The sequence below is a fragment of the Pseudorca crassidens genome, chromosome 9 (assembly GCF_039906515.1).
Source record: "Pseudorca crassidens isolate mPseCra1 chromosome 9, mPseCra1.hap1, whole genome shotgun sequence".
Lineage (NCBI taxonomy): Eukaryota > Metazoa > Chordata > Mammalia > Artiodactyla > Delphinidae > Pseudorca > Pseudorca crassidens.
This window is the reverse complement of record NC_090304.1, coordinates 45,067,982-45,094,516: the sequence shown is the minus strand read 5'-3', so window position 1 is coordinate 45,094,516 and position 26,535 is coordinate 45,067,982. Positions and strand designations below refer to the sequence as shown.

Here is a 26,535-nt window from a genome sequence, read left to right as displayed (position 1 = left end):
CAACCAAGCTGGGCCCATCGGGGTCTCTCCCCCAAGACCTTGGACAGAGACTAGGAACCACTGGAACCTGGTCAAGATAGGAGCTGAGCCCTACTGCAGCGGTCTTCAGGGTGGGGTATGCAAGCCCAGGGAATATGCAAGATGATCCAGTGGAATATGGGAAGACAGTTGGAAACTGTTATTTATTTTTACTTCCTTAGTATTAAATAAGTAGACTGGCAATGGTGCCTTCATTCAATGTTGAAAGGTCACTGTCACAACCAGTTTGTGAGATGTCCTGAGGGAACAGGGGAAATTCTCCAATGCTAAGGGACTGACATTGCACTCATGTAGTCATTTGCTTTCAGCGAAGTATGATATATCTTGAATGTGCCCAAGTGGATTCATGAAATATATTTATCTAGTTTTAACCAAGCCAACCACCATAAAATGCGCAAGTGCCTTAAAAGCCTCCTGCAAAAAATGAGGAGTGAAGATATTACTACCACTAACACCACAAGCAACTCTCAAAAAAGTTTTTACAAACTGGTGGATCAAATTGAAAATTTCACTTAGAATTCAGTAAGTAAGGATACCCTTCTTCCACATCAGCTATCTGAGCTGGCTATCCTCTGTCTGGCCTCCCTCTCCCTGCCCTGCCCCAGGATCCATTCTCTGCTCCCAGATGACAACTATGGGATGCATCACTTGGGCGTCCATGCTTGCTGGCTGAGTTTGGCCAATGGGCCAGCAGGAGGTGGGGGGAGAGACAGGTTGGGCATTTCCTTCCCTGCCCCCTCCTTTCTTCCATGCTACATCTGTGGCAGTGACTGTATCCTTCCCTAATTACAGCTCATCCTGGATGGTCCCTCTTCCCCGGCTCTTCACTGGCTTCCAATCACATTATTTTCTTCTCTCACCCCTCCTGGGTAGGGCTAGTAACGGCTCCCTGCTGCTGCTAGATTGGGGGCATACCTGGGCCTCATCCCTTGTGGTTTCCAAACCTCTATAAATAGTCCTTTGTTAAAGTCTCTTGAGCCAGTTGAGTTGAATTTGGTTCCTTACTGGGAGACTGATTGGTACAGTGGCTGGTTTAACCATGAGAGTCATTAAAGCCAGGGGTTCTCCAAAGTACTGAGATCTTAAAATATAATGAGGCACAATTAATCACATTTCTCTTACTAAAGAATACTCTTTTAGGGCTTCCCTGGTGGCACAGTGGTTGAGAGTCCACCTGCCAATGCAGGGGACACGGGTTCGTGCCCCGGTCCGGGAAGATCCCACATGCCGCGGAGCAGCTGGGCCCGTAAGCCATGGCCGCTGAGCCTGCGCGTCTGGAGCCTGTGCTCCGCAACGGGAGAGGCCACAACAGTGAGAGGCCCGCGTACCGAAAAAAAAAAAAAAAAAACTCTTTTAAGGAAAGCAAAAAAAAAAAAAAAAAAGCTGCTGGCACTGTTAAAAACATAAAATTTCTAATTTTACATGTTTTATAAAATAACTCACATTAATACAGTAGCTCATGAATATAATTTAAAATAAATACACATAAAAAAATAAATACACATAAATTAGAGATGCATACTAAAAAATTTTTTTAATTGATGAGATGAACCGTCAAAAACCCTTTGCTTTAGAGAACCCCTCTGCTCTAGAGAAAACACTGGCAAGTTCCTACTGCCAGGTCCCTAGCACTGCCCTGGGGGCTGTCTTCCTGGAGCCTAACGGTCTACTCCTTCCTTTGATTCTCTGAACTACCTTCCAACAAATCCCATCTTTCTACAGAAGACAAAGCAAACTCCAAAGAGAAATGCTTATCTAAAGTTCCCTGGGGAGAGACCTCTCCTGTGCTCTGGGGGAGTCTCTCCGTTGTAGGCAGAGATGGCTATCAGGCCACTTTATGGCCTACATGAAATACCCCTCAGAACTTTCCACCTTCTGAGCAAAATCTCCATCTCCCAGGCATTGTGGTCACTGGAAAGGGTAATCCCTCCCAATACATTAGCACACAGACATTCAGAATTACATACTTCAGTCTCTTGTGAGTTTGATTATCATGAGTCAGTCTCCATGTACATAATCAACTCCAGACCAATGACCAGGCTTAGAGATAGGTCCAGGACCCTGAATATCCCCAAGATCATGCTCCTTAGGGAGTCCTCTTGGCATCCACCATCTAGATTCCTCCTAATAATACTCAGCCTCATCAGCATCACCTTCCATCAGGGACCAGTTTCCTGTTTCAGCTGGGAAACAGGAAACATGTCTTAGCTAAGAAGTCCAGAAGGACATTACAGTCTTTTTACCAGGGAACTAATCCCGAAACAAATTGAAAATATCATGGCAAGACAGCCCTTAGGGAAACATGACCATTTGGAGCCACAAAATAGAGAAGTTACCTGTGCTTGGTGTTAATCTGAGCTTAAATAACAGTTATTATTTATTGAGTACTTATACACATACAAGTACTGTAGATACATCAATCCATTCATCTTCACAACAACTCTTTGATCAAGTTATATCATTATCACCATCAGCCTCATTTTACGGTTAAGAAAAGTAAGACAGAAGTTAGATCATTTCCCCCAAAGTCACACGGTAAGTTGCAGAGCTGGGACTTGAATTCAGGTCATTTGATTTGACAACCTGAGGTCCCAACCTACTCCATGCTGCCTCTGTGGCAGATTGGGTGACCATGGCCATATCTATGAACTTTTCCAACACAAGCCTTGGTGAGTCAGAGAGAGTGACTCAAGGCTCACAATGTAGGACATGGCATTTCCTGCCAATAAAAAGTTCATGGTTCTAGACTTGTATTTTCCAACTAAACAGAAGAAGGGTCTTGTTCATGGACAAGGTTATGAGACCTGATAAAGACAGTCACAGGCTAAAAGGAGACAAAAGAGAGATGCAAAGGAGAGCTGGCCTAGTGGAACAGCTGCCCCAGACTCCTGCCCCCAAAGCTCAGGGCCTCTGCTCTGAGCAGCAGTGTGGGGGCCTCCTGGGCTCAAACTGTAGGAGCAGGGACAAGGGCTGGACATTCTCACTCTGCACTGTGGCCTGGTGTATAAGCCACAGAGTGATGGGAATTGCTACAGATTGGGGATCTGATAGTTTTGGATTTGACATCCCATTCTTCACTTACTGGTTACTAGTTAACAGTCTTAGATAAGTGGCCTAACCTCCTTGAATCTGTTGCTCATAAATATCTCCCTTATATGGCCACAGTACAGACTTAATGAGCTATTATACACAAGATGCCTGGCATGTACAGCATGTCCAAACAAAGGTAGTTTCCTTCCCTCTCTTCTCTTGTCTATATGAAGTATTCCAGAGGAGAGAATGGTCATTTTCTCCCTCACTGGAGCTGCCTAAATGGAACTTGCATTAAAAAAAAGAAAAAGATCACACCAGATACTTCTAGTTGGATGCTTATCTTGTCCAGGGAAGCACTTGTCCTCAAACAGGTGCCTCTCAGGCATCTCAGGAGGAGAAAGGGTGACGTTCCATCAGGCAGAAAGCAGAGGAGCTGGGGTGCCTGCCCTCCTGGGACCACATGGCTGCCCTGCAGCTTAGCAACATGACTTGGGCCAGACCATCACTGCAGTTCTGTTAGAAGCATAACGCTTCTTCTCCATACGTGACTGTTCCTTCCATGTGGAAGGAGCCTTAAAAATGTAAGACTCCTGGCTCTGCCCCCGGGGAATGGCTGTCTGATGGTGAGTTCAAGAAGTGTTAACATGAATAGTCAGCCCTTTCCTCTTCCCTTCCTCTTGGGACACACGTTCTGCTCTGCTCCTCCAGGCTCTAAGATTTAAAGGGGCCTGCCTCCCCTGGAGGGCACTACATAGGGCTGGGGGGTAAGTCTGCTCAATTCAATATTAGAAAGCCTGCTTGCCTTTGGAATGGAATGGAAACCACATTCTCCTATTAACTTTATCAGTCATAAGGGTGATATTAGGCTGACTTCTCGACGAGCATTAGAACTTAAGTGGAGGAAGAAGGTGTTTTTACTGAGCCTCCTTAAAGACCCCATCAGGTACCAATGGCCAGTCATCTAGAGCATAAGTCTGCTACTGCCCTTGGCGCATTAATGGAGGTGAGACTGGGACCCAGAATTACGGTCAGTCAGAGCCTCACAACCAGTCCAGAAGCGTCCTTGATGGAATCTCTGAGGGGGGACGGACAGAGGCCAGAAATAATAATACCTAATGTTTACTGGGTGCTAAGAGCAGACACCAGGCTGAGGGATTTAATCCTACAAAGTGGACACCATCATTATCTCTGTTTTACAGGAGAGGAAACCGAGGCTTGGAGAGGTTAGATGTGGCTCAAGGTATATAGCTGGTCAGTGGTGGAGTTGCATGGTCACTCCAGGGCCTGCGCTCTCCAGCAGGGCAAGATGCTGCCTCAAGCTCCAGGCACCAGCTGCCACTGTGATCACAAGGGAAGAGTTGGTCAAGGCCAAGCCCTCCTCCCAACTTGGAGCCGGTGCTCTTTTGACCACACCTGTTCAAACCTGCACACTAGGTTCAAACCCAGGAGAACAACTTGCCCTGATTTGCCTGGTTTTGCCTGACGTCTGGTTTTAGTACTGAAAGTCCTGCAGCACCTGCACTGCTGGGCTAACTCAGATGGACAGAAAAGAACTTAAAAAGCAATTCCGATGTGAGTCCATGTGTTGCGAGTTGAGTCAGTATCCCACTTAATATCGTCTTGCAGAACAAGCCCACACTCTAGGGTGTACTGCACAAGCCCACCTGAGAGCGCAGAGTTTCCAAACTCCACAAAAGGGACAGAAAAGCCATCATGTGTGTGCCACTGAGACAGGCCCCAAAGAAAAACCACATTTGCAAATGCCCAATGAGAGGAATGATGATTAAATTTTGCACAGCTAAAATTATTTGGTAGGATACAACCCCTTAAAAATCATGTTTTGAAGTATCTTTGATGACATGAGAAAATAATCATGATAGAATGTTCAGTTAAAAAAAAGCAGACTAGGGCTTCCCTGGTGGCGCAGTGGTTGAGAGTCCGCCTGCCGATGCAGGGGACACGGGTTCGTGTCCCAGTCCGGGAAGATCCCACATGCCGCGGAGCAGCTGGGCCCGTGAGCCATGGCCGCTGAGCCTGCGCGTCTGGAGCCTGTGCTCCACAACGGGAGAGCCCACAACAGTGAGAGGCCCACGTACCGCAAAAAAAAAAAAGCAGACTACTACTCAGCCATAAAAAAGAACAAAATTTTGCCATTTGCAGCAACATGGATGGACCTGGAGAGCATTACGCTAAGTGAAATAAGTCAGACAGAGAAAGACAAATACTGCATGATATCACATATATATGAAATCTAAAAAATAAAATGAACTAGTGAATATAACAAAAAAGAAACAGACTCACAGATATAGAAAATAAACTAGTGGTTACCAGCGGAGAGAGGGAAGGGGGAGGAGCAAGATAAGAGTAGGAGATTAAGAGGTACAAACTATTATGTATAAAATAAATACGCTACGAGGATATAACGTACAACATAGGGAATACAGCAATATTTTATAACTATACATGGAGTACAACCTTGAAAAATTGTGAATCACTATGTTGTATACCTGTAACTTACATAATACTACACATCAACTATACGTTGGTGTTTAAAAAATTGAAAAAAAAGACTAAGATGTCCTTCAGTGGGTGAATGGATAAATAAACTGTGGTGCATCTAGATAATGGAATATTATTCAGCACTAAAAAGAAATGAGCTATCAACCCATGAAAAGATATGGAAGAATCTTAAATGCATATTACTAAGTGAAAGAAGCCAGTCTGAAAAGGCTACATAGTGTTTGTCTGCAACTGTATGACATTCCGGAAAAGGCAAAACTACGGAGACAGTAAAAGGATCTGTGATTGTTAGGGGTTGGTGGGGAAGGATGAAGAGCTGGAGCACAGAAGATTTTTTAGGGAAGTGAAAATACTCTGTATGATACTATAATGGTGGATACATGTCATTATGCAATTTGCCCAAACCCATGGAATGTACAGCACCAAGAGTGAACCCTAAGGTAAACCACGGACTTTGGGTGATTATGATGTGTCAGTGTAGGCACATCAGTTGTAATAAATGTGCCACCCTGGTCGGGCTGCTATGTTGGGGGAGGCTCTGCATGTGTGGGAGCCAGGGGGATCTGGGAAATCTCTATGCAGACCTTCCTCTCAACTTTGCTGTGACTTAAAACTGCTCTAAAAAAATAGACTTTAAAAAAAAATTTTCTTTTTTTGGCTGCACCTCGCGGCTTACAGGATCTTAGTTCCCCGACCAGGGATTGAACCCAGGCCACCACAGTGAGAGTGCCGGGTCCTAACTACTGGAGCGCCAGGGAATTCCCTTAAAAAAAATTTTTTTTAATCAGACTACAAAACCACACATGGTAAGGCCCTAGTTTTATAAAATATAGAGAAATATAAAGAAAGAAACACACCATAATATTAACAATATTTATCTCTGAGTGATAGGATTCCAGAGGAAACTTTTATTTCTTTATGTTTATTTCTGAATTTCTTACTTATACTTATTTCTATATTTTCCTAGAAAGTTTAGCAAAGAATACACATTACTTTTATTACCAGGGAAAAACTCTGAATAAGAATTATAAATTTAAAAGTACTGGGAAGAAAGTAATGAGAGGTGATTAAGCCCAGCTTTCTCTAACTCTTTTTTTACATCTGTAGCCGATTAGCAGAGAGGTTTTCTGTCTGGCTGGCTGACCTGTTTTCCTTCTCCCATGGGGAAGGCCCTCGCAGAGAAGGCAGGGTGTGTCCAAGGTCACGGAGTCGGTGTTGCCTCTGCATCTCAACCAGTGAGGCTGCCCTGGACTGTCACCTGAATTCAGGGTCTGGCCTCCAAGGTTCATGGGGCAAATGCAATCCTCTTGATTTTCCCATCATTTGGACAGTGATGCTCAATAACTGCCCAAGACCCTGGTTACTAACTAGAGGCAGGGTGGCATCTAACACTGGAAGTGCCCACTTTGGACCAAGCTGGCCTGAGCTGGAATCCCTGCTCATCACCTACAGACTGTGTTCCCTTAAGCATATCGCTTTACCTCTTTCATCCACAATGTCCTCACCTCTACCACAGGGATTAAATTAAATAACAGTTCTAGCACAGACCCTGGCACAAAGTCAATTCATATCCATTTTCTCTCCTGCTTCCTTTTGCTTTTACTACAAGAGAACTGAGTTCTCTATCTCTGTCCCCCTGCCTCAAAGAGCTCAAAGAGCAGAGTCTGGGGGCTCCTAAATCTCTCCTCCCCACCCATCAGGGCCTCTGTTCCTCCTCATCAAACAGTCCCTCTGCTGACTGCCAAGCCACAGAGAGGACGGCTGAGGGGCAGTCCAGAGTCCACCTGTCTCACCAGCACGTCACTGCCCCCTGGTGGGGACAACAGAACCCTCGGCCGGTCTGGCTCCCTAGTGCTCCCAGCCTAACAGCCCTGGGAAGCTGCTTCCTTTTTCCTGTAGGAGATCCGTGGGCTGCTTTACTTCTCCCGAGACCCTCAAAGAGCAGTCTGAAGAGTGAGTGTTAAAAAGGCAGCAGTTGCCAAGCTCTGGGAGGTGGGAGCGCCAGCCAGGGGTCCCAGATCCTGCACTGTATTTACTCAATCCGCAGAGCATCTCCAGCCTTTTACAGCCGTTTACTGGGCAGGAGGGAGCAGACAACTGGGCCCCTCTCTGGCTTCTGGCTTCCACCGGCCTTTCCTTTGGAGAAAGGCAGCCCGAGTGCCGCTCACTCTAGGAATAGCTCTGACTCCGAGCTCCTGGAGGTGTGCAGGCTAGGGGCACAAGCAAGGCACAGGCAACCCCTTGAGGGTGCAGGGAAGGAGCACGGGGGCAAAGCTGGAGACAGGAGAGATGGGGACAGGGACAAAAATCAGGGGCTGTGACCAGAATACAGGATGGGAAGTGCAGGGACAGAAGCAGGGGCAGGTCAGGGCGGGGAGACAGGGCTGGGCCATCACAAGGTCCAAGGTGGACAGGGGGCGGGTGGCACAGGGTGGGAGTGGGGGGCAGAGAGAGGCATAAGTAAGCACAGAGCAGGGGTGGGGAAGGGGTAGCAGGCGGTGTGGGGAAAGCCCTGACCAGCTGGCATGTAATCTGGGGACCCTCTTTGCTCCACAGGGGCCCACAGGAAATCTGGGGTCGCGGACGCCCAGCCAGACCCACATTTGCACCCTAACCTGTGCATGCTTTACAACAGCAAGCAAAAGGAGCACAATTTAGTTAAGTTAGGACGGGCAAGATTCACTTCTTATTTGAAAATTATGACAGCAACAATAAAAATACTCGGCTGAAATGCCATCCAACCAAGCCAACTCCCCTGGAAAGTTAAAGTCAGGCGCCCCCATCCCAGCACCCTGTACCTTTAAGGAGGAGAAGTGTTCCCTTGCTCCCAGCTGAAGAGGCAGGTTATTCTTGGAGATAGCAACGACTTACCTAAAACTGAGTTACTCCCCTTTCCTCCTCCGGCCAGCCTCTCTTCACTCTGGGGAGCTTTTACCATTTAAGGTCAATGTTACATCTGGCTCCAGAGCTCAGAGCTGAGAAGCCTCTGGCTGCCGAGCCCCGCTGCCCGCCTCCTCGGAGAGGGGCTGGGACTTAGAGCCCAGAGCTCCTCAGGGACCCCTCTGGCCTGGCTCAGGGGGCTAACGGCAGGGAAGCTGGCCAGGCCACCCCGGGGCTCAGCGCAGGCTGGGCCTGAGAGGCAGCAGCTGGTCCTGGGCCCCTCCCACGGGCACCGGCACAGCGGAGGGCAGTGCCCACGGGCAGCTCATGCCGCTGGGCATGTCCTGGCCAGACGGGGACCAGGGGAACTCGGCAGATCTGTCTCCCAGCCTGGAGTCTCCAGCAAGCATGTGAGCTTGGACAAGACCCTGGCCCAGTGCCAGGGAAACTGGGAACATTTCCTGTCCCAGGGATTCGGAGGTGGAGGCTGCTCCCCACCTTAAGCCCTTGGGATTAACAGAGAGAAGGGCCTGGAAGATGAGCTAATCCCAGACCTGGCACCAGCCCCGGGGCTTCAATTCCTTCTCTTCCACTTGACAGTCCTGTGCTCTTAACCTCATGGAGACTCAGCAGTCTCCTCCTCTCTAAAGTGGGAATCATAGTGATCACACGTGCCTAACTCCTAGGGTTGCAGGAGGATTCAATGAGATAATATTGAAGGGCTTAGCAGAGTGCCAGCACCTCAAACTTGCTGATCAACAGAAATTAGTTTCCTGCCTGGACACAGGTGAGGAAGGGCTGCCTGTCTCCTGGAAGTCCACACCCTGCCCTGACTCACTCCTCACCACCTTGGGTGCAGCACACCCGCGAGAAAGATCATGGCACTGCGGGCCCTGAACCAGTCACATGTGGGCTCCAGCCCTCTTCTGCAGTTAGAGGCAGCTCAGAGAAGCCCTGAGTAGGGTTGTCAGATAAAATACAGGACACTCACTTAAATCTGAATTTCAGATAAACAACACTTATCTTTTAGTATAAGTATGTCCCAGATATTGCACAAGACATACTTATTTTTTTTTATTTACTTATTTTTGGCTGCGTTGGGTCTTCATTGCTGCGCGTGGGCTTTCTCTAGTCGTGGCAAGCAGGGGCTACTCTTCACTGCAGGGCGTGGACTTCTCATTCCGGTGGCTTCTCTTGTTGCAGCGCACGGGCTCTAGGCGTGCAGGCTTCAGTAGTTGTGGCTCACGGGCTCTAGAGCGCAGGCTCGGTAGTTGTGGCACACGGGCTCAATTGCTCTGTGGCATGTGGGATCTTCCCGGACCAGGGCTTGAACCCATGTCCCCTGCATTGGCAGGTGGATTCCCAACTACTGTACCCCCAGGGAAGTCCACGAGACATACTTATATTAAAAAATATGTTTTTTATTTTTATTATTTTTTAACATCTTTATTGGAATATAATTGCTTTACAATGGTGTGTTAGTTTCTGCTTTATAACAAAGTGAATCAGCTATACGTATACATATATCCCCATATCTCCTCCCTCTTGCGTCTCCCTCCCACCCTCCCAATCCCACCCCTCTAGGTGGTCACAAAGCACCGAACTGATCTCCCTGTGCTGTGCGGCTGCTTCCCACTAGCTATCTATTTTACATTTGGTAGTGTATATATGTCCATGTCACTCTCTAATTTTGTCCCAGCTTACCCTTCCCTCTCCCCGTGTCCTCAAGTCAATTCTCTACGTCTGCGTCTTTATTCCTGTCCTGACCTAGTTTCCTCAGAACATTTTTTTTTTTTTAGATTCCATATATATGTGTTAGCATACGGTATTTGTTTTTCTCTTTCTGACTTACTTCACTCTGTATGACAGTCTCTAGGTCCATCCACCTCACTACAAATAACTCAATTTCATTTCTTTATATGGCTAAGTAATATGCAATTGTATATATGTGCCACATCTTCTTTATCCATTCATCTGTCGTTGGACACTTAGGTTGCTTCCATGTCCTGGCTATTGTAAATAGAGCTGCAATGAACATTGTGGTACATGACTCTTTTTGAATTACAGTTTTCTCAGGGTATATGCCCAGTAGTGGGATTGCTGGGTCATATGGTAGTTCTATTTGTAGTTTTTTAAGGAACCTCCATAGTGTTCTCCACAGTGGCTGTACCAACTTACATTCCCACCAACAGTGCAAGAGGGTTCCCTTTTCTCCACACCCTCTCCAGCATTCATTGTTTGTAGATTTTTTGATGATGGCCATTCTGACCGGTGTGAGGTGATACCTCATTGTGGTTTTGATTTGCATTTCTCTAAGATTAGTGATGTGGAACATCCTTTCATGTGTTTGTTGGCAATCTGTATATCTAAAAGAAAATAAGTTTTTTAATCTGAAATTCTAATTTAACTGCTCATCCTGTATTTTTATTTGCTAAATCTGGCAATTCTAGCCGTGGGCCATCACTTGACACTTCAGAAAGCATTCACCTGTCATGCTGAGAGCTCTAGGGGTTGGTACTTCAAGGCTTGTAGTCTCAAGGCCTCCTGGGGACAGCTGCCTGGCTGTACACAGTCCTTATCCCCAGCTCCTGGCCATGGGTCAGTCACCCCAGCCATGGCAGGCTTTCTCTGCCAAACCTGGCCCACTGGGCTTCCATCCCAGCCCCTTCCATGGGCATCCAATCCTGGACTGTCTCTCCTCCCTGCTTGTTATGAGAGAGATTCCTGATGAGACTGCAGTGCATGCCGTCTGTCACACCCATAAATAACTGTATTTTTGCAGATGGAACCAGAGGCGACTCTCCTGGTTACTAGTCACGCTTTCTCTCAGGCGTCCACCCCTATACATCTGCTGGGAACAGGCCCCCCTGGTAAAGCCACATGGTGGTAACTACTAGAATTGCAGGTGTAGGGAATAGAAGGAATTTACCAAACTCTTTAGTGCTGTGTCTCCAACTTCATTGTGCAACAGAACCCCCAAGTGTGAAGTTCTCTGGACCCCTCTTCCAGAAATTCTAATCCTGTGAATCTAAAGTGGGACCCAGGAATCTATATTTTAATTAAGGCCCTCAGGTGATTCTTAGGTAGTTAGTCCAAAGACCTCACTTTAGGGAATGATGCTCCAAAAGTTGATTTTGTGAATCTAGCAGCAAATACTACAAAGACAACTAGAAACAGGTTGAAATGGAACTGAAGGGACTTCGCTGGTGGCGCAGTGGTTAAGAATCTGCCTGACAATGCAGGGGACACAGGTTCGATCCCTGGCCTGGGAAGATCCCACATGCCACGAAGCAACTAAGCCCGTGCACCACAACTACTGAAGCCTGCGTGCCTAGACCCTGTGCTCCACAACGAGAAGCCACTGCAATGAGAAGCCCGCACACCCCAAGGAAGAGTAGCCCCTGCTCACCGCAACTGGAGAAAGCCCGTGCGCAGCAACGAAGACCCAACACAGCCAAAAAAAACCCCAAAACACAAAGAAATGGAACTGAAGCCTTCGTGTGCATGTGAGGGAGGGTGTGTGTGTATGTCTGTGTCTGTGTGTGTGTTTCTATGTGTCTGTATGTGTGTATACAGACTGTATGTTGAGCACCTACTATATTCCAACCACTATATTAGATGCTCTACATAAAAGCATGTACCCTCATAAATGCCCTATGAAATAGAATTATTATACCATTCTTTTGGAAAGAAAACTGAGACTTGAAGAGGCGAAAAGACTTCTCTGTTGTTCCACAGCCAGTAAGTGGTAGAGCTAAGAGGTGAACTTACGTGGTTTGGCCCTAAAGCTCTCCCCTCTGTACCATACTTCCTCCTCTTCAGCCAGGGCTCCTTAAATTGGGGTTTATGGATAGCCTTCAGGGGTTTCTGAGCCAACTGAAATTGTATGCAAAACACTGTGTGGGGACTTCCCTGGTGGCACAGTGGTTAAGAATCCACCTGCCAATGCAGGGGACACGAGTTCGATCCCTGGTCCAGAAAGATCCCACATGCCATGGAGCAACTAAGTTCGTGCGCCACAACTACTGAGCCTGTGCTCTACAGCCCGCGAGCCACAACTACAGGAGCCTGCGTGCCTAGAGCCCGTGCTCCACAGCAAGAAAAGCCACCACAATGAGAAGCCCGTGCACCGCAATGAAGAGTAGCCCCTGCTCGCCTCAACCAGAGAAAGCCCACGCACAGCAACGAAGATCCAACGCAGCCAAAAAATTTTAAAAAAAAACAAACAAAAAAAACCCCACACTGTGTGATTTCTGTTTTTCTTGGGTACAGTTCCATAGTTTTCACAAAGGGGTCACCAAATAACTTTTAAAATCATTGCATTAACACAAGCATTTCATGAAACACATTACTGATAGGCATGTGAAATGGAGCATGCTCTATAGAAGACAATTTAGCATGATCAAAATTATAAGGCTCGTATCCTTTGACCCAATTCCACATCTAGGAATTTATTGTACAAACACACTCCCACACTTGGGAAATGACAAATGAACATGATTATTCATTGCAGCTTTGTCTATAAAAGCAAAAGGATTGGAAACAACATAAATGTCCACCAGTTGGGGGCCATGAAAGGTGATGGGTATAGCCACAACTAAGGATGAGAAAGCTCGTTGTGTAGTGACATGAAAAGCCCCCAAGATCACATGGTTAAGTGGAAAAAGTAAGATAACGGGACAGTATAGATATATATACATGCACACAAATGTGCTCATATTCACACATACTCACAAGTACATATGTGTGTGTGTGCACACAATCTTGCTAAAATTAGCACAAGAAACAAATAACATTAACATTAGTTGCCTATGGGGAGGGAATCTAAGTGGCTGGGGCAAAGGGTATCCACTGTATATCTTCTTTATACATTTCAAGTTTTGAATCATATGAATAAGTCATGTGTTTGCATTCAAAAATAGTAATGAAAAACAAGCATTGCTGGAAAGGGATTTAATCAATTCATCTTCCAGCACTGCTTCCCCCAAATGTCAGAGTATTGGCATGAGCCTGATTAAAGGTTATTTTTGTTTTTTCACTTTTCATTTTGGAATACTTACAGACACACAGGAAGTTGCAAGAATAGTACAAAGAGTGTCACGCACCTTCCCCCAGCTTCCCCCAGTGGTGAGATTGTACATGGCTGCTGTTTGATACGAAAACCAGGAAGTGGGCATTGGTACGTTATTGTTAACTGGACTACAGATCTTATTCTAAAGCTTATTTTAAAAATATAGCCTTCTCATAGCTCGTATACTCATTTAAAATGTTTATTGAGTGTGCCACACTAGGGTTGGCTGATGAGATGTGATAGGGACACTTCAGAGCCATCCCTGCCATCATGGGGTGTAGACCAGTGGAGGTGACCCCTTACTTAAATGGAAACAGCGTTTGGAGGCCTGGGACCCAGCAGTGCACAAGGAGTGCTGACCACAGCTCTAAAAAAGGCACTGAGTCCCTTGCTGTCCCGGTCATGGAGCTTCACAGCTTGCCTGAAAGCTGACTTTTAATCCTTAAAAGAGCATGAGCAATTACTCGGGCTATATTTATCCTCGTTCCTGGAGCCACACAGGGATTTGGCCTCACTCGACCAAAATCTCCAGCTCATCACTCAATCCATCAGAGACAATCGTGTGTCCTCAGCATCAAAGAGGTGGGCCAGCTGAGGCGCACTGGCACACAGCTGGGGGAAGCTCTCCCCACAGGCCCTCTGACTCAAGGCCAGGGAAAAAGTTTAAAAATCCCATGCCAAAAGCACGTCCTGGGGCTGAGGGAGACCAAGCCAGGAGAAGCAGCAGCTTGCCAAGAACACTGCCAGCTCAGGGACTGGCTGTTGGGATAACCGCACTGGCAGTGCTGGCCTCCTCACCCCTCTTATACTTAGGGACTCTGCGCAATACCCAGCACTTAGGAGGCCCCACATGAGTAAGCGAACAGATGAGTGGCCAAATCGGCAGGAATGGCATCCAGGTGTCAATGAAGGTGACAATGACAGGGGTTATTTACTGAACATGGTGCCAGGCACTGTGTTGGCTACTTTACATATAAGGTCTAGTCAGTCCTCACCAAATCCACGTGATGTAGGGCTTCTCATCCCCAAGTCCTAGATGAGGAATCTGGGACATGGAGAGGTCAAGTAGCCTGCTAGTGCCTCACAATCTGTGAACCCAGATCTTTGTGACTCTAGAGTCCCTGGATGTCAAGTTCAAGAGTGCAGACTGGGAACATAAGGTGTCTCCTCTCCCTCCCAGGATCCCATTAAAATAATAGCAAAGGAAGCCTTAAAAAGGAACAAATCCTTAGCCATAAAGGGGATGGGGTGGGGCATGAGTGCACACACTCCTGGAACTGGCAAGAGGATGGAGGAGGGCTGCCTAATGAAGCTGGGACCCTGGACAACCCCCAGAGAAGGGGGCTCAGCCGCTCTGGTGCCCCTGAGAGGCTCTGGACTTCAAAAGCCAGGTGTGACAAGGACAGAAATGAGATGTAGAGTCAAGGGGGTGATTAAAATCTGTGGGCAGAAAGGGCTGGCAAGGAACTACCTCAAGTAACTTTTGTACAACAGCACTTGGACTAAATGCCTTCTTCCGGCTAAAGGGAAAGAAGAGCTGTAAACAAATACTGAGTAGACTTCTTTTTCATAGACATATGGATTAGCAATTCTCAGAATGCTTTCTGTGCCTTCTAGGATTAACTAAATTAGTAAATACATTGTAAATAATGCAGGTCAAGTTTCTCACTGTCAAAGGAGGGAATGACCAATATGGAAAGGAGAGAAAATAGAATAAACCATGCAGTGCTGTGTTGGAATTATAGTACTGGAATAAACTGGACGGATGGATGGATGGATGAATGGATGGGTAGATATGTATATGGGCATGTACATGTAAACATATTTATTTACATTTATATACATATATACAGATGTGTGTGTTCATGACATGTATCTATTTTCTAGCTCTGTCCACTGAGAGGCCTGGAAATAACAATGCTCCAGTAGCAATGAACACACTTTGCACACAAATTTTGGTTTATAAATACCATTCGCCAGTAAAAGGATCCAGGCCTCCTTGGAGAAGTGGGTAATTCTAGGGCTGGGATGGGAAAGTTCAAGATGAGCCTGGAACATCTTACTGTGCCCAAAAGTAAGGAACTGCTTCAAGAATGATGGTGACATGTCAAAAGTACAGAGGACCACTTGAAGGGGCTCTCACTGGCAAAATCTGAGGCAATATGAGCATCAAAGTAACTAATGATAATAAAGGATTATAACCCATGAATAAAGGAAGAATTCACAAGTGGTCCCAGGGTGCGCTGGGGAGAGAAAAGATCTTGGCATCCTGACTGCATTAGGCCAGCCCTGGAGGGAACAACCACTGGAAAAATTGTCCTCCACTTTCTCCACTCTGCCTCCAGAGCATGACTTACCCGTTTGCTTCAAGGACATGCACTGTGCACATACCCTGGGCCTGGGCCTCTTCTAGGCAGTGAGGTTGCAGAGGCGAGCAAAACGTGACTGCTGACCTCCAGGAGCTTATGGTATAAGAGTCAAGAAAGTAAGTAACATCTATGACTATGGGGTGTGTAAAAGTGGCTTGCAAACTGTCTGTCGGTATGCTTACAGAAGGTGTTAGAGTAAAACTCTTCTGTAAGGAAGAACGTGGTGAGTACCATGGATGGGCTGGGCTGGGTTCATTGAACTTGAACTAAGGGCTGCAGGCATTCCAAGGAAGATGTGGGGGCATTAAGGAAGGTTCGATTCTAGAGGAGTGGGCATTTGAGGCAGTCATGCACCCACACAGGTCAAGGTTTCAAGATGTGGAGAGTGGGTCTGGGATGGTGTCTCTAGAGAAGTAAGTGGTGTGGGCCTAAATGTGGCAGCAGGAAAGTGCTCAGGGCTGCCATGGCAGGGTTTCTGTCATGGGGCTGGGCTGAGACGGTCAGACTACAAGGGAACCTTGAACCCTAGGCTTGAGTTTGGACTTGACTCCATGTGGGTTGGGAGCCCCAGGAGGTTTCTAAGCAGGACCAGTGCGTAATGAGAGCTAGGCTTTGGGAAGATTCTTCTAGGACAGGGGGACCAGTCAGGAGATTAGTGATAAATGTCCTTTGGAGCCAGATGAATCCCAAGGAACTGTGGGGAAATAAATTAATCTCTCCAGTGTCATTTCCTCTTCTTCAAAATGGGTAACACTGGGGATTATCTTCAAAAGACCTGTTATGGCCCACAGGCTGGCCAATTAAAATAGGTACCAATGGCTGTCTTGCTGGAATTGCTGGGTCCTAGAGGCCCCCTGCAGTTCCAGGCACGAACTCTTCTCTTGCCAGATCATGGGGAGATCCAGGGAATTCTGGGGGGGAGTCCAGGGCAACTGGGGTGGTGGGAGAGAAGTCAGGGGTCTCGGGGCAGGAGCTGTTTACCAACTGACAGGGAAGTACCTCAATATTTGAACAACACATGGCTATGGTGGGGTGGCTGGGGTAAACATTAATTAGCCTGGGTGCTCCTGAAACACCCCATAAAGATGTGGCTCTCAAGAGAGAAGAAGATGTCTAGGATGACCAGGTTGAGCAAATGGATATATAATAGAGTCATTTATAGAGATGGGAAAGTGAACTGGGGGACAGGAGTAATAGACTCACAAGAGTCCCATTTTGGACATGTGAAGTTTTAGATGACTATGAAACATCCCAGTGGAGATGACACATGGACAGCTGGACGTATGAAGCTCTTCACAGAAGTGGCAACAGCAGTGATGAGGGTGGGCAGAAAGACATAGACTCAATAAATTTGTGACCTAACTGCATGTGAGGCGCTGAAAGAAGAGGTCGGGTGACTCCAGAGTTTTGCCCCTGGACAGGGAGAGAAATGCTAATGCCAAAGGGCAGCCAGGAGCAGGCACTCACTGGTTAAGAAAGATGAGTTCAGTGTGAGATGCTGGTGGGATACCTGGATGCAGACAATCAAGTGGAGATGCCCAGCAGATGGTTAGAAATACGGGGTTGCAAGGATTGTTGCTTGAGAGAGGTCCAGACGGGTGGCCTAGATTTTAGAAATATGGATCTCTAGGAGACCTTTAAGTCAAAGGTGAAGATCGTGAACAAGCTACTGGACATTTGGGAGGGCCATGTCAATAAGTGGAATCAGAAGTCAATTTGCAGGGGTTAATTATGGGGTTTGGTGAGGTCTTGGATGTGATGGCGATGAGGCTCATTTCATCATGCACTCAGCAACTATGTGCTGACATGTGTGGGTGGAAAAAGGAAGGAGGATGTGGGTAAGAATGGACTATGATACCAGGGTGATCTTAGATATCCCCAAAGCGGGTAGAGGACTGGGGAGGATTTCAGAGAAGGCGGTACTGCTCTTTGGAGAAGTCTGGATGAATCTGTCTCCTCCTCTGGGCTCCCCTGGACCCTGTGCTCACACACATCCATCAGAGCAGAGCTTTCATGGCTTACATACCTGTACATGGGTGTAAATGGACAAAGTTGTTCATGGCTGTCGGGGGTCATTTGGGGATTATGGTGGCCCCAGACCTCACCAACACACGCAGAGAGCTGAGAGGAATCAGTATCTCAGCCTTACTCTTTCCCATTCATAGCCCATGGGAATGCTGGAGCACACCAAAGAGAAACTCGATATTAGACATCTGTCACTTGTTGTTGGAACTTTTCTGCCTCCCCTACCTAACTGTGAGGTCCTCAAAGACAGGGGCCCTAGTGTAGGACTCTCTAAGTGGCAAAGAACAGAAACCCACTCTGGCTGGCTCAAGTGTAAAGGGGGCTGTGCCAGTGATAACTGAATCCCCCCAAAACCTAAGAAAGCATACCGAGACCTCAAGGGAGCAGAAAGCTGTCGGGACCTGAGGCCCCTACTCTGTCTGTCTGTCTTAATGTCTCTGTCCTTCTGTCTCCCTCAGGCCATGTAACCCTCTCTCTCTGCCTGTCTCTCTCTCCCTCTCACCCCCCTCTCTCCTCTCTCCTCTCTCCTTCTCTCTGTGCATCTGCTCCCTCCTCCTTCTCCTCTCTCTACTCTTGCTTCTTCTGGACTTTTCCCTTGCTGTGGCTCACATGGCCTCTCAGCTCCAGCTGTTTCCTTCCCCCAACCACCTGACAAGTGTCTTGTTTCAGATTTTCAAGAACATCTGACTGGCCTAGCTTGTCTGTTTAAGCCAAGTCTCTTAAGTCATTAGCTACCTTTGGAGGAGGTATCTCTCTCTGGTCTAAGAGTCAGAGCTGGGGCCATGCGTTAAATACAGTGGCCCTTTTTAGAGCCAGATACTGGCGTCAACCAACCAGCAGCCTCTTTATTCAGAGAATTCTCATTTCCTATGGCCAGGACCTCTTTGAATTCAACCTACTATTGCGTTGGCTCTTGGTTGTAACAACCAAGTCATTCTTGGCTCATCGAAAACCCATTGTCCACTGAGGCACCCAGATCTTTATCACAAAAATTGAGCTATCCCTACCTTGCCCTCCCCTAAACTATCCTGAGTAACTCTGCAGTCTCAGCGTGTTCTCCAAACACAGGATTTCTGCGCTGGTGCCATGATACAAAAGATTGTTTATCTCACCAAAGGAAGAGCCAAACTTTCTCAGATTGTCCTTTCTGGCTTCACATAGGGATGGGTTTTGTTTTTTTTTTTTTTTTATGAAAAATGGAAAGAGATGTGAAGCATGAAAGGATTTTTGAGGTTTGCAAGTTGACATTGCACCATTAAATTAATTCTAACAAAAGCTCGATTTCACTAATCCTGAGAGGAACTTGATCTCCAGATGCACTGACTTACTGGTTGGGTGCCTGCACCACGAGGCCTCTTCCACAGCCCAGAGTTGGGTGTTTTTCCTTTTTAAAAGACTTTGAAGTTGCGAAGAGCATATATCATTTTTTAAGAGCAAACCCAAAAGACCTCTTGCAAGTAGTTTTGTTCAAGTGAAGGTTAAGTGAATTAAATAGAACAGTCCCCTTTCATAACAACAAAAGAAGAAGAAAGAGGAAGAGGAGAAGGACGGGGAGGTTCTTTTGTTCTTCCTCATCTCCCTGATAGGGAAGGCTGGGCGGCTCCAGGGCTTGGTTCTCAGACCTAGATTCTTTTCTAACTGTACTCACTCCCAAGAGGATCTTATTCGAGCTCAGTGATTTTAAATACCACCTATTTAAACTCTCTGAAGACTCTCAAATGCTCGTGTCCAGTCTGGACCTCGCCCCCAACTCCAAAGTCATATATCCAACTGCCCACTCAACATTCCTCTTGGGTGTCTCATAGTCAGCTCCAACTTAACCCATGCAACCTGCAGGACCTGCTTTGCCCTCAGCTTTCTCCATCTCAGTAAAATGCAAGTCCATCCTTCGAGCTGCTCAAACACAAAACATGACTCATTCATGATTCCCCTTCTTGCTCCCCACACACCCTACAGGAAATCGATCAGAAAATCCTGTTGGCTCTATCTTCAAAATATGTCCAGAATCTGACCATTTCTTGCTACTTCTACCGCTGCTACTCTGGTCTAGGCCTCCATGATTTCTTGCCATGTCATCAACGTAATTGCCTCCTAATTGTTCTTTTGCCCCCACAAAGTAGGCAGAGTGTTTCTTCTCCATCATGAGTTATATCATGACTTACAAGACTTACTTTGTACCAGGTACCATACACGGCAATTTAAATCCATCGCTTATTCTCAAAATGTAATCCCCAAAAATGTTCAGTCTGCATTTTCCGGTTAAGGGAGTGAAATGAAATACCTTATCCAGAATCGCACAGCCATTCTTTGAAAGAGCTGGACCCAAACATCTCAAGGCCCTGGCTCTTTCCTTCAATCCAGTTGCTGACAATGAATCTGATTTTCATCCCCAGGAAATCCCTTTCTCAAAGCTGCCTGCTGAAGTCAGTGCAATCTAAAGCCAAGTTCATAAAAAGAGATTTTAACAAGATCAGGTAGGTAAAAATTGAAGAAAAGCGGGAAGAACATTTCTGTAGGTCAGTCCTCTTGATGGCAGTTTACCTGCCCAATTTATTCCGTTCAATCAGTAAATCTACCCAACTTATGGTGCGATATATCAGAAAGAGGTTTCTCCACCAGGTACCCTGGGGCCATATGAGGATAATACCAACCAGGGCCATATTTACTCTCCTTCCCCTCCTTGGGATTCTGGGCCCTGTAGCATCATTTATTTATTTTTCACATCATTCTGGGTGCAATGTTCCTCAGGCTCAGTACCTCTTTTATTTCAACAATGACAAAAATTGCACAAACAAATATCTGAGCACACCCTCCAAACATGGAGAAATGTCTATGCTTCAGAATTCACAAATGCCCGATCCAATCCATTTGTTTTTGTAAGCTTGAACTTTCACATTTAAAATAAACCATGTACTAGACAAAAGAATTCACTTTGGATCTGAGCCTTCCTTTGTGATCATCCTTCCTTCTTCTGGATTAAAAGCAAAAGACATCTGCATGTTTTGGATTCTCCAAAAGCTAGTTTTGAGGGGTGTTGGGACCGCCCTCATTTTTGTTGGACGGGGATGCTGCTCAGTTTTTGTTTTTGTTTTTTTTCCTGAATGTTGAAAGCATTCTGGGAATGGAAAACTATACGGCAGGACCCTGAGGGCAGGGCACCTGGGTGACGGGTTCCCTAAGAGCAGTAAGGGACTGAGCGGAGAAGTTACCCCCTGGAAGATGCATAGCTTTGGGCAGCAACCTTGGCTCTGCATGGAGGCTGTCACCCATGACCCACAGGAATCTGCTTGTGCTTCAAATGTGGATATAGGGGGTGGGGTGGAGATTCTGATGGGCTAAAAATATCATGTGAACCAGAAAGGCTCTGAGAAAAGGTATTGTCTGCTATTAAGCAAGACACATCTCAGAACTACGAGAGGTGAAGAAGGGGAGTGTGCCAAAGCACAGAACCAGATTTGATACCAGCTGGCGATCAAGCTCCAGAAACACCAATAGGAGAGCAATAGGGAAGGGTTTTACTCTTCTAGAAGTCTGAAGACCCATCACAGTCCTTAGGGAACATGACACACACTGCAGAGAATGTCCTTTGGCTAGAGTAGGGACTCAAGCCATAGCTTAAAATCCACATCTCAATATTCATTTATTCATTCATTCATCCAATAAACTTGTTTCTTTTCTACTTCCTGCTAATGAGTCTCCTTGTCTTTACTCTTGCCTTTGTCTAATCCAATCCAGTCCCCCCAGAGCAGCCAGAGACACACTTCTAAAATGCTATTTGGTTGCTTACACCCTCTGGCAGAGGGAGAACAGACACCAGTGACTGAAAGGACTCCACTCCCTGTATCAAGAGCTCCTCTCCCTGAGTCCGGCTAAGTCTGCCCTCCTCCTTCCTGCTTAAAAGATCCACTGCTGACCTTGGACCCTTCACATACCTTCACTAGTTGTGTTAATATGAAGACCTGCGTGATCTCTCCTTTCATGTTGCATTAGAGTAATTCTTTGAACTCTCAGAGTTTAATCTTATTTTTTGGAGTTTTTAGAAGGAGAAAAAGGAGAATGGGGTAGGACAAATGATGCTGCCTCATTGTGACGCATTTACGTCTTCCCTTTGCCCCCAGATCCTCTCAATAAGACCTCCATATAACATCTACATATAACAGAGGGACTGTTAATGTAAATTTCAAAAAAAAAACCCTATAGTTTTTGCTATGGTTAGAAGTAGGAATAGCAAACTACACTGGGGTAGATTGTACCTACTGGGGGGAAAAAATCAGCTGAGTGACCTCCCCTAACAAATATAAGGCAAATAAGTACTCGTGCACAGGAAAGAGATGTAACAAACTCTTGTAGCCTGACAAAGACTACCTCTCCCAAACATCTGTGATATATCTACTGTGGTAAATCTGCATAGGAGACAAGGGCATTGAGCCCCTGACCCTTTCCTTTTGCAGGAACATTATTACAATCTCACTGACATATTGGGAGGGCACCAATTGGAATCTGTGAGCAGAAAGGGATACCAAGGGCCCCAGAGGGGAACACATCATGAGGGTGATCTAGCTCGTGGTAAGAGCCTAAGTGGTCACGGACGAGGGAAGTGGGGTTTGGTGGAGCATGCAGCTGAGGCTGCAGGTCCCTCTCAACCAAGCCATCCTGACGTGGTGGTGTGCTTTGGGTGTAATGCCTGAGTCAAATGTATGAACTAAAAGAGCTGTAACTTTAGAACCTAAATAAGAGACACTCCTGTGACCCAAGAGGTTATATCAGTCAGCTAGAGAAGGTTACACTACAGTAACAAAAATCTCCAAAGTCTCAGTGGCTTACAACAGTAAAGGTTTATGTCTTAGTCATATTACATGCTGGCTATGGTTTGGCTGTAGCTCTGCTCCATAAACTCTTCATTCCAGGACTCAAAGTGAAGGAGCAACCCCACATTGCCATTTTTGTGGCAGAAGAAAAAGAGAGAGAGTGATGGCTCTTGAAGTTTCTGATTAGAAGCAGCACATGTTACTTCCATCTCACTGGCCAATGCAAGTCATAGGGCCAACCTGGAGAGCAGTGGAGTGAGAAATACAATCCTTTTACAAGGAGGGTAGAGACAATCTACCACAGAGAATTCTAGAATAGTGAGGGCATTTTTATGGCAACAATCCACAACTACTTGAGACATGTTTTCAACTATGACACCATATGATAGCAACAAAAACAGGGGCAGCAAAATCATCATTGGACCAATGAGACTCTAGGGTCTTCTCTCTGCCTAGCATTTGGAGGCAGGACTGTCCCTTTGGACTGAGTAAGGCTCTGAGGTTATTAGAAAATTCAAGGGGAAAAAAAAATACCTCCAGTGGAAGATACTGGACTTCCTGCTAAAAGACAGGCATGCGGGTGCTTAAAATTTTTAAGGAAGATGATTTTAGTTGTACTCCAAGCTGGGAAGGCAGTTCATAACAATTATATGCAAAATCAAGAAGGTGGCTTATGGTTGTAACAGTTAGCAGTCAATCAATAGTAACCATAGGCCAGATAAGCTCTGTTAAGCACTTCATATGAATTACTTTAATCCACACAGGAATTTATCAGTAGGTAGTATTATTACCCCTATTTTACAGAAATTAAGATTTATAAAGGTGAAGTATCCTTTCCAAGTGTACAGAGTTAGCAGGTGTAGAGTTCTGATTCAAACCCAAACCTCTCTAACTCCAGAATTTTCTCCCTAAACCACATTTGATTACCTCCCTCTAATACTCATCACTTCAGTCCCTTTTCCTCCTCTAATTTGACCCCATTTTTCTGTCTTTGCCTGTTTTTCTCTTGGACACTCCCTCTGCTACTGTAGCACCAGGAGCCTCTCCAAAGAAAGATTCCCATTCTCTGTCTCCACATCCTGAAAGTCAAAATTTAACCTGCTCAGGTCCAGCCCTAAAGGTCAAGATTGCTCTGCAGTGTCCTGGATTCCATACCCCTTCCTCATCTGCCAAGAATGGTCACCTCCCCTCCTCAAGTCCATCTCTGGCTGCAACTCTCTGCCACCATTCCCACACTGGGAGCGTCCAGCTCTGCTAGAAAAGAGGCAAGAGGGGCAGAGCCCAAAGCACACCCTGCAGCAAATGTACAGCAAGCAGAAGGCTAACTTGTCCTAATTCACAAGGAGAGGTTCCCATTTCTAGAAACAAACCTATCCAGCGAAGAACAACTCAGGAATTTTAAAACACTGAAAATACTCCAAGTGCCAGAGTCTTTCTGTGGCAGGCCCAGACCGTTCAAGGCCTTAAGCAGCCCCACACTTGGCATTTGGAGAGTCAGCAATTACCATTTCATCCGAACAAATGGCATGCTAAAGTTTACCCTTAGAAGGGTGACCATATGCTTTGAACCAAAACTAGGAAAACACTCAGTGAGAGATTTCTTTTCTGATTTGTGAATGTATTTAAAAGAAAAGTCTCCTGATAACCTAAAAATCCTATTGCATTTGGTTTTGCATTCGACGAAATCCCTTGTATAAATAAAAATACAATTCTATGAAATTGGAATTGTATATCCTCTCCTAATTACTCTGTCAAGGAAGGCTTACATCTGGAAGTCTTCTCCCAAAGTAGTGTTTCTCAACATGTGATCACCTTCTGTGCATGCTTTAAATTGATGTTCCTGGATTCTACCCCAGATTGGAGGTGGTAGTACAGGGAAATCTGTCATTTCTAACAAGGTTTCTAAGAAATTCCCACTGAAATTTGAGAACCACTGCCTTAAATAATGAAAGCCCCCCCCCAAAAAAGACTAATGAGTTCATGTGAAATAGAAGTTTTGGAATCCCCCAAATGCCTATAACTTCTCTCAAAAACCAGTCCCTGCCATTACTTGTAAAAGATTGCTGGTATGTGGCCAAGATGGTGGAGTAAGAAGAGCCTGATCCCACCTCCTCCCAAAGGCACACCACAATCACAACTACTTACAGAAGGGAACTCACACAACTCAACATCAAACAAACAAAAAACCCAATTAAAAAATGGGCAGAAGAGAGAGATTGGTTCAAGATGGCGGAGTAGAAGGACATGCGCTCACTCCCTCTTGCGAGAGCACCAGAATCACAGCTAACTGCTGAGCAATCATCGACAGGAAGACACTGGAACTCACCAAAAAAGAGACCCCACATCCAAAGACAAAGGAGAAGCTGCAGTGAGTTGGTAAGAGGAGCGCAATCAAAATAAAATCAAATCCCGTAACCACTGGGTGGGTGACTCACAAACTGGAGAACAATTATACCTCAGAAGTCCACCCACTCGAGTGAAGGTTCTGAGCCCCATGTCAGGCTTCCCAACCTGGGGGTCCGGCAATGGGAGAAGGAATTCCCAAAGAATCAGACTTCAAAGGCTAGTGGGATTTGATTGCAGGACTTCAACAGGACTGGGGGAAACAGCGTCTCCACGCTTGGAGGGCACACACAAAGTAGTGTGCACATCAGCACCTGGAGGGAAGGAGCAGTGACCCATAAGAGACCAAACCAGACCTACCTGCTAGTGTTGGAGGGTCTTTTACAGAGGCAGGAGGTGGCTGTGGCTCACTGCGGGGACAAGGAACCTGGCGGCAGAAGTTCTGGGAAGTACTCCTTGGCATGAGCCCTCCTGGAGTCCGCTATTAGCCCCACCAAAGAGCCTGTAGCCTCCAGTGCTGGGTCGCCTCAGGCCAAACAACCAACAGGGAGGAAACTAAGCCCCACCATCAGCAGACAGGTGAATTAAAGTTTTACTGAGCTCTGCCCACCAGAGAAACAGCCAGCTCTACCCACCAACAGGCCCTCCCATCAGGAAGCTTGCACAAGCCTTTGGATAGACTCATCCACCAGAGGGCAGACAGCAGAAGCAAGAAGAACTATAATCCTGCAGCCTGTGGAACAAAAACCACATTCACAGAAAGATAGACAAAATGAAAAGGCAGGGGACTATGTACCAGATGAAGGAACAAGATAAAACCCCAGAAAAACAACTAAAGGAAGTGGAGATAGGCAACCTTCCAGAAAAGAATTCAGAATAATGATAATGAAGATGATCCAGGACCTCGGAAAAAGAATGGAGGCAAAGATTGAGAAGATGCAAGAAATGTTTACCAAAGACCTGGAAGAATTAAAGAACAAACACCTAGAAGAATTAAAGAACAGAGATGAACAATACAATAACTGAAATGAAAAATACACTAGAAGGAATCAATAGCAGAATAACTGAGGTGGAAAAACGGATAAGTGACCTGGAAGACAGAATGGTGGAATTCGCTACCACAGAACAGAATAAAGAAAAAAGAATGCAAAGAAATGAAGACAGCTTAAGAGACCTCTGGGACAACATTAAATGCACCAACATTTGCATTATAGGGGTACCAGAAGGACAAGAGAGAGAGAAAGGACTCGATAAAATATTTGAAGAGATTATAGTCAAAAACTTCCCTAACATGGGAAAGGAAATAGCCACCCAAGTCCAGGAAGCGCAGAGAGTCCCAGGCAGGATAAACCCAAGGAGAAACACGCTGAGACACATAGTAATCAAACTAACAAAAATTAAAGACAAAGAAAAATTATTAAAAGCAACAAGGGAAAAATGACAAACA

The 26,535-nt window shown here is 46.1% G+C and overlaps 1 protein-coding gene across 12 annotated transcripts in view; it reads right to left on the bottom strand.

Annotated features, from left to right (window-relative positions):
• IRAG1 (inositol 1,4,5-triphosphate receptor associated 1) overlaps positions 1-26,535 on the bottom strand; it is a 176,950-nt gene that overhangs the window by 110,932 nt on the left and 39,483 nt on the right. For 3 of the 12 annotated variants that reach the window (XM_067749902.1, XM_067749904.1, XM_067749903.1), the window contains exon 1: positions 8,464-8,866. The exons of 5 other annotated variants lie outside the window; for them this stretch is intronic. In XM_067749902.1, coding sequence (XP_067606003.1) covers positions 8,464-8,530 — 67 coding nt within the window. In that variant the 5' untranslated portion in view covers positions 8,531-8,866. Of the gene's footprint in view, positions 1-8,390; positions 8,871-26,535 lie in introns of those variants that run through there. 4 more of the 12 variants (XM_067749906.1, XM_067749907.1, XR_010946145.1 and 1 more) reach the window with 3 other exon arrangements.